The following is an 8,514-nucleotide window of genomic DNA, read 5'->3' on the forward strand; positions in this document are numbered from 1 at the left end:
CGCCGGCGTCGTGCTCAAGCTCGTGTCCGCCGCCACCTCACCCCCGCATCACTTTTTTCTCATTTCGATAGGTTTGGATGGTTTCTAACCGTGACCGGTAGGAGGCTCTCGAATTCTTTGTTGGTTAGATGGGTTCCAGCGCATGCCGCATTGTAACCATGATGTTAGTTTTGGTTGGGCTGGTTACGGGCCAGTAGCCGATTTTACAAAACCACTGAACAGGGTTATGTATCATTATAATGTGCATGATCATCTCATCCCTTACTAGTATGTGGTTAGTGCGTATAGTACATGCTTATTAGGATCATGCATAACAAATGAAATCTTAAAATTCATAGCCTACCACTATTGCTTGAATGATTAATTGATCTAGTGGTATGTGTATGAGTTTGTTCATGAGCTATTGAACCCAAAGTACTTGATCTATTTTGGATTGCTAACAAGTGACAAGTACAACATTGGCGAGATAACCATTGCAAGAGGTATGAAGAAGTTTGTCATTGGATCAAACCGGACTTGAAAGCTTAGGCAAATCAATCTAGTTCAAGTCATATTAGAAGCTCATGATAATGATAAGAGTACAAGCAAAAGATAACAATACAAATGGATATCTAGTTTAGTTGTTTTAAGTGGCATCTAGACTTAATTGATCTCTCAAGTGGTATTTACAAGTGGTGTCTATATCAATTTACAAGTGATATCCTACAAGTAGTACTCATAAAGATAACAAATGTTCAAGATAGCAAACAAGTGGTTCCATGATAGTTGCTACAAGTGGTATATCTAGATTATCACATAGTTACAAGTGGTATTCATACACGTGATATCTAGCACATCAAATGGTGGTTCCACAAGTGATCCTCAACTTTAAGTAATCATCAAGTAAAGCAAGTTCCCTTACATACAAGAGCTCAAGTTTATCAAGTGGATGACGAATGCTATGACATATGGGGAAGTGCCCCACCGATTGGTATCAAGGTTAAAGATCCTACATGAGGTATCTCAAAGGCTACAAGTGGTGCCATTCCAACATATGTGATGGTGTCCATAAAAAATACAAAAATTCAAGTGTCAACCATCTTCCTCAATGTAATCCTTTGTATCAATAAGATGCACATCTTTTATGGAAATTGATAACAAAGGGGGAGAGAAGTGGACAAAGGTATGAAAGACATGGGGAAGAAGTAGAAGTTGGACATAGACATAGACAAATAGGGAGCAACATTTGAAGTTGGATATGGACATGGACAAATAGGGAGCAACATTGAAGAATGTGAGAGGATCAAAATTCTTGGATAAGAGAAGCACACAAGTAGGGGGAGTAAGCTCATGAACTTTGACTGGTTGCATTTGATTTGTGCATATTCATGTGCTTGCTTGCATTACAAATGTTTTAAATATAATATACATGTGTGTATGGTGTATGCTAGTTATAGAATTTGATTGATGATTTGATAACTAGCATGCATGGGAGTTAGACTAGTGTTTTCAAGAAAAAAACTACAACCTTACTTATAATGTTGATTTCTTGCGGTTTCCAGTGTTTTTGTTGTCTAGCTACTCATGGTGTTAAAACGTGCACTCCGATTGGTATCACGCATCAAAGGTTAATTCTTTACACCTTAGCATCATTTGGTAGGTATTACTATCTTAAAATTCCAATCTATGTACATGTGCGAGCTTCAAACCAAACACTCTGGCACATATATAGGGGAGCTAATACTACCGATTCGGATTTGTGGTACTTATCCAAAATCATTTATAGATAGTAAAATTGCTTGGGTAAGTAACATGAATCCATTTGAGCTTAATTTCCATATCTTTGTAGAGTTGTCATCAAGTACCAAAAAGAGGGAGATTGAAAGGTCCTTGTTTGATTTTGGTAATTGAGTGACAACTTAGGTGGACTAATATATGTTGATGAAAGATACACAGGAGATTAATCCATATGTAAACATGTGATGAAGGAGCTCATTGCATATAAGACATGACATGGAGTCATGTGACTAAGGTGGAGAAGATCGAGACAAGACTTGGCTTGACGGACCGGTTGCAAGTGTGAAGGGCAGGTTGAGTGATGACTTGGCGCCGATGGACCGAAGCAACGGTGAAGAGCAAGTAAAGTCAGGATCGATCAACCAATGCGGTCACATGATAATATAAAGTTGATCATATCATTTGGTGATACGGTTGGTGCATACGTTGCATCAACATCGGAGCAGATGGAATAAAATGCGCAAGACAAATGTATAACCTAGGGTATTTCATTTCGCCGATCACAGGTGTAGAGAAGTTTATAATCGGGTTTAGGATAGATGACCGTACTATCAAGAGGGGCAAACTTATTTGTATATCGGTCATCTAGTGTCACCCGAGTGATCTAAATTTGCATTATTGCTAGAATCGAGTGGTGTGGCAAGTTGAGTGATTAACCCTTGAAAATTTTGTTTGGAAAAATGCTAACACACGTACTGTATGGTGAGACAATTTGTTGTTGGCGATTGAGAATCAAGAGTGGCGTAGTTGAATTAATAGAAAAAAAAATAGAGGAGAAGGAGTAGAACCGGACCCAGCAGTCGTTGAAACCGGACCCTGGTGAAGGGTGGGTTCTGCCGACCTACAGCTACTGCGGCGCTCGGCCTTAGGTGCCTCGGACCCGGATCTCGATCCTCAGACCCAGTGGCGCGCGGGTCCGGTTCCTCTTCGCGATGCAGCAGGCGGGCGAGCGCTCGTCCACGTCCTTCGCGGGTGTGACGTTGGAGCACTACGGGTTCGATCGGCCCGTTACGCAGGGAAGCAGGGCTCTTCATTCACGGCGGCGCGGGTTCGCTCGGCCCGCGGCAGCGGCTGGCCTAGCGGGCGCGCGGCTTGGCCTTGGTTCGACGCAGGGCAGCACGGCGCGTCGGGCGCGAAGGAAGTGCGCTCGGCCCTGCGGCACGGCAGTGGGGCGCTCGGCTCTTCACGGCTTGGCCGGACAGACTCGCGGCCGCTCGTCCACCAGCGGAGGCGAAGGGCGTCGAGGCGCACGCGGCACCACGGCGTTGCTGGTCCTCTCGAGTCCAACGGAAGGCAGAGCGGGTCCGAGGGCTCGCCGCGGGTAGCGTTGGTCGAACGGAGCTACGGCTCCGGACCCAGCAGGGGCGCGGCTTCGGACCATTGCTGCGTAGTCCGGTTTGTGCGCGACTAAGGAGAGCGGCTCGCGCGTATGCCTCGGACCGAGATGCTGTGAGGGTCCGGCCCTGGCGCTCGCTGGTCCGAACGAGCAAGACGAAAGACCGAAGACGCGTGGCTTCTGCCGGTTCGCTGGAGGAGGAGACCGGACCCAGGAAGAGGGTCTGGACTGGAACCTATCTGTGTTGATCCGGACTACGAGGAGAGTTAGTTCCGATCTTGGGTCTGATTCCATAAATAGTGACCGTTGCTATGTAAGGGTCGTGGTTGAACGTGGGACACGTGGCGACATCCTAAGATCCGAACCCTTACGGAACCAAGGTACGGATCCTGAGTCTGTACCTCCCCAAGCAACTTTTGAGCAACGGCTCTTTTGAGCCTTTGGGCTATAAATTGAAGGGCTACTCGGGTTTGACTGGTTGAGCACCTTGGGCGATTTAGTGTCCATGCTTGAGTGTGTTTGGAAGCCCTCTAACTCACTTGTGCTTGCAAGAGTGTGATCCGATTGCGAGTGAGTGATTCTAGTGCGTTACATTAAGAGATTGCATCGAGTGACACTGTGTGTTCAAGTTGCAAACCGGTAGTGCTGTTTGCTCTTGAAGGTTGCCACCTTCTAGACGGCTTGGTGGCGAGTTCTCCATCATGAAGCCCGCAAGAATATTGTGCGGAGCTCCGGAGAAGGATTTGTGAGGGGCATTGTGCTCGCCCCGTAGGAGCCGCGAATAGCAACTCTAGTAGAGCGTGTCATCGAGTTACCCTCACTTGTGGGTAGGTTGTTGCGGTGCCCAACGTGTAGGCTTGGCGGGTGATGCCAATTAGCCGCCGGACCACCAAGTGAGTGGTCGATACAACGGAGACTAGCGTGTTGGCAAGCACGTGAACCTCGGAAGAAAAATCACTATGTCAACCTTGTTCCTCCCGTTGGTTTGCAATCCACATACACAAGCTTTTATTTACTTTCATATATACTGTGCTTGTGTAGTTGCTCTTGTAATCAGTTAGCTTATGTAGCTTACTAGTTACCTTCTTGCTTGTGTAGCATAGAAGTATTCCTTGCGTGACTAATTGGCTTGAATAGCCTTATTAGTCACATTGCTTAGTTTGTGTAGCTAAGTAATTTGATCTTTATAATTTGGCCTGTGTAGTCTTATTATTGAGCATTGCTAGTGAGCTTAGAAGCTTTGTACTTTTGCATACTAGCATGTGTAGGAGTTCTCTGGTTGCTTGAGTACTAGTTGCATAGGTTTGTGTGACCTTACTTCTAAAATTGTCTAGCTAGTCCGGTACCTTAGTTGCTTAATTATGATCTTTTATAAGGTGCTTATGAACTTAGATTAGCCGACGTGTTTAATTTTAGAAAGAACTATCCATCTCCTTCTGGTCCGTCGTCTCGACCTTATAGCTCGGCAGCCAGTTCATACGCCAGACAAGGATTCTTCACCTGTGCCGATCCTGCAAATGATGTCTTGTTCAAGAACGCCCTTGCCGTCCACAATGGCTCTCCATATCCTGGATGGCGAGGAGCCAAGCCCCGCACTTAGAAAATCAACGTCCAGAAAGTTGACTGCTTTCAGGATTCTTGCACTAAGAGAAGATGGTTCCTGTAGAATGTGCCACACCTGTCGAGCCAACAGAGCGAGGTTAAAAATCTCAATGTCTCTAAACCCAATTTCTCCTAGAAATTTGGGTTTAGTCATCTCTTCCCATGCTACCCAGCATGTCCTCCTTTTGCCCTCCTTGCTGCCCCACCGGAAGCTCCGGAACAGCACTTCAATATGCTGATATAAACCGTGCGACAGCCTGGAACAAGACATAGAGAATGCTGGCACAGTTTGTGCCACTGCTTTGATCAGAACTTCCTTGTCGTCGGCTGATAATGTTTGCTCCATCCATCCTTGGACCCTTTTCCACACCGTATCATTTAAATACTTGAACGCTCCGTTCGTGGACAATCCAACATCCGTGGGCATGCCTAAGAATTTCTCACTCAGGGCCTCGTTGTGTACATCGAGAGAATCCATAATTTCCCCACAAAGACCAGTACTTACACCCTTGGCAAAGTGTATAGACGACTTATCTGTATTGATCATTTGTCTAGAGGCCTGACAATAGATATTCAGAACATCCATCACTGCATCCGCGCTCTCTCCCTATCTGCCCTCAGCAGGCTGTCATCTGCAAACAATAGGTGTCTGACCATCGGAACCGATGCTAGCCACTTTAATTTCACTGAGATTCGATAACTGAATTCTCGCGTTTAGGAGGCATGAAACGCCCTCCGCTCCTAACAGAGACAAATAGGGTGAGATTGGATCCCTCTTGTTGGAACAAAAGAATCAAGTCGATCACCATTGAACAGAACCGAGAAAGAGACTGTAGTCATCAATCTCATAATCATGTCTATCCACGACCGGTGAAAACCAAGCTGATCATGACGGCCCTTAGATAGTCCCATTCCACTCGGTCATAGGCTTTCCTCGCATCCTTGGGCTAGATACATGCACCACACTAACTCCGTGAGACCCTGAGTCCATACATCCACAGGCACTAGCAAGCTTTGTTGACGTTTGGCCTGCCCAACAAGGAAACAGGCTAACGTTGAAACGCATGTTTCCTTCCGTAGAAGCTTTGACTACGAGTCCACTACTCTGCTAGGCGGCGAGGCTGTCGCTTCTCTTTCCCAAGGTCAACCACCGTGAGGAGGGAAAACACGGGAGTTCACAGCTTACCGCCGTCTAGGGCCGGCACCCGGCGGCAGGTGGAGCTCCTCGGCTCCTCGTCCCTAGAATCAATGACCGATCGACAGCAACCAAGCTCTCTTCCTTCACAATTCAGATTGCGGCTCCCGTTCTTCACTCCTTCCTCTTCGCAAAGGCTGCTCTTGCATGCTACAGTATTCGTATGCAATCAGACGTGGGATGCACCCCAAATTTTGTATTGCATTTTGCATACCAATTTATTTCAAGCAAATAAAATATCATCGTTTTTCCTCTTTGCGATTTTAGGGTTAGGATTTGCCATTGGGATTTCAAATATTACCATTGGGGAAATTTCAAAGGAAGGAGAATCTACTTAGTATTGAACACAAATACGACAAATCATGTCAGGTAAGCATATGAATCTTTGATCAAATGAAATATTTGTTTTTTTCTCTCTTATAGCTCCGGTAGGGGGACTCAAGCCCCCCCCCCTCCCGCCTCACCCCCATCCCCACCCCCCAAGGCCACATCGCTAAATCCGCTCATGCATTCTTCCGATCCCCTAGTTTGAAAACACATCTAGATCTGGATTGGGATCTCCAATCCAAGAGCACCCAAAGGCAGACTATAGAGAGAATACCGAGGTAAGGTAGCTCACCCGCCTGCATCGTCCACCCCATCGTGAAGAGGTGCACCACGTGATCCGCACGGCAAACACGGCGACTGTAAGAAAAATGGACCCTAGGCCCATTTACTTTGGATTTTGGTGTTTGATGAACAACACAACCAAATTGAACTAATGAATTTGCAAGTAATTGTTTTGTAGTTCGATAGGGTGCAAGACATGACTTGGATGAAGGCGACATGATGATCCCACGATCAACACCATAAGCAAGACCCTAGAAGCACAAGAGAAGACCCAAGATATCAAGCAAAGTCCAAGCACGAAGATGGAAACCAAGCCGGACTCAAGATCGTGAAGAAATGAGCTCGACAGAGGTGACCGGACGCGGCCCTATGAGTACCGGATGCGTCCGATCAGTTACTCGGCAACATCAGGCGTCAGTAGTAGCGACCGGACGCACGGACTTCACTGTAAATCATCAACGGCAACGTTCTCAGCGAGACCGGACGCATCAAGAAGTAGCGTCTGATCATGTCCAGAAAGGTTCCAGAGCGGCGCCAACGTGACCGGATGCGTTCGATCGAGTGAGATTGGACGCGGCCCAGAGTCCGATCAACGCGTGCGCTCCAACGGTCGGCAGGACCGGACGCGTCCGATCGGGATGTGATCAGCGTCCGATCACTAGCAGAAAGTTGGGTCTTAGGTCCGACGGCTAGTTCTCACTTGTGGGGCTATAAATAGACCCCCCAACCGGCCATTTGAGGAGAAGAGAGCTGAGAAACATACCAAGGGTGTTGATACACCACTTTAGTGATCTCCACTTGCATAGTGCTTAGTGATACATTCGGGTGATTAGCGTAGGTGCTTTGCGAAGTGCTTAGGTTAGTTAGACCACCGCTTATGTGCTTGCTCTAGGTTTAGGCCTAGTATTTAGTGAGGTTTGCACACCTCTTACCACTCGGTGCTTGCACGCACCATTGTTGTACATCGGAGGGGCTTGTAGTCTTGCGAGATCACACTAACCGCGTTTGTGGTGTGGCCGCCACCATGTACCTAAGGGAACAAGGCCCGCGGCGGTTTGGCCGAAAGCTTGATAGTGAAGACGGCGGGGAGCGGACTGGGAGAGGTTTACCGGAAGGCACACGGGAGACTCACTTGCGCGTGGGGAAGGCCCGGAGCTATCCACGGAGTTACCCGACAGGAAGCTTGCCCCTTGGGAGGGATTCCTTGCGAGCGGCTCCAACGAGGACTAGGGGGAAGCTTGCACGCTTCTCGATACCTCGGTAAAAATACCGGAGTCGTTGATGGGAGTTTGCATATCTCTACCTTACTTTTTAGCTTCCGCATTTACATTACAATCTTGGTTTATGCTTTACTTTCCTTGCTTAGTGATAGGCTAGTTGATAGGTTTGGAACCTAGGTTGTATAACTCCTTTTTGCGGTAGAGATAGCAACACACTAGTAAAACCGTAGTTGCACATTTAGATAGTTTATCTTTTGCATAGGTTTTTGCTAAGGATAGAAAAAGAGGCCACAGTTTAGAGTTAGAGTTTTAAGTTGCCTAATTCACCCCCCCCTCTTAGGCGTCACGGTCCCTTACAGCGACGACACCTGCGTCTCCACACTGACCCACCTAGCCCACGGATGGATCCGGGGTGCCCACCCGGTGCGGCGGGATGGACGCGCGCCGAGGACATGGTGGCGGTGACTGGGCGGCATTTCTGTTGCGTCCGCATGACAGTGACGGTGCGACTACTCGGTGGTGGGGCTGTTTCCTTGCGCACTTCGCCACGATATCTATCCAGATCACTAATCCTTCTACTTCTTGTGCAGGCAAGGTAAGTATGAAATGAAAAATGTCCCTCCCTTTTCTATACTATCTTGGGGGTTGGGGGTGTGGGGGGGGCTTGAGCCCCCCTACCGGAGCCCCCAAGCCCCTTATTATTGAACAAACGATGCCCTCCTGAGTCTGATATTACACAATAAGGTCCAATGGGCCAACTCATGTCCTTTATTTTT

General features: G+C 47.5%; 1 protein-coding gene across 1 annotated transcript; it reads right to left on the reverse strand.

Moving 5' to 3' along the window:
- Positions 1 to 4,586: 4,586 nt before the first annotated feature.
- Positions 4,587 to 5,300, reverse strand: LOC136548243 (uncharacterized mitochondrial protein AtMg00310-like). The gene has a single exon (XM_066539843.1). It carries the CDS (start codon positions 5,298 to 5,300, stop codon positions 4,587 to 4,589), a length of 714 nt encoding a protein of 237 aa, XP_066395940.1.
- Positions 5,301 to 8,514: the final 3,214 nt, after the last annotated feature.

This window comes from Miscanthus floridulus, chromosome 4 (genome assembly GCF_019320115.1).
Source record: "Miscanthus floridulus cultivar M001 chromosome 4, ASM1932011v1, whole genome shotgun sequence".
Lineage (NCBI taxonomy): Eukaryota > Viridiplantae > Streptophyta > Magnoliopsida > Poales > Poaceae > Miscanthus > Miscanthus floridulus.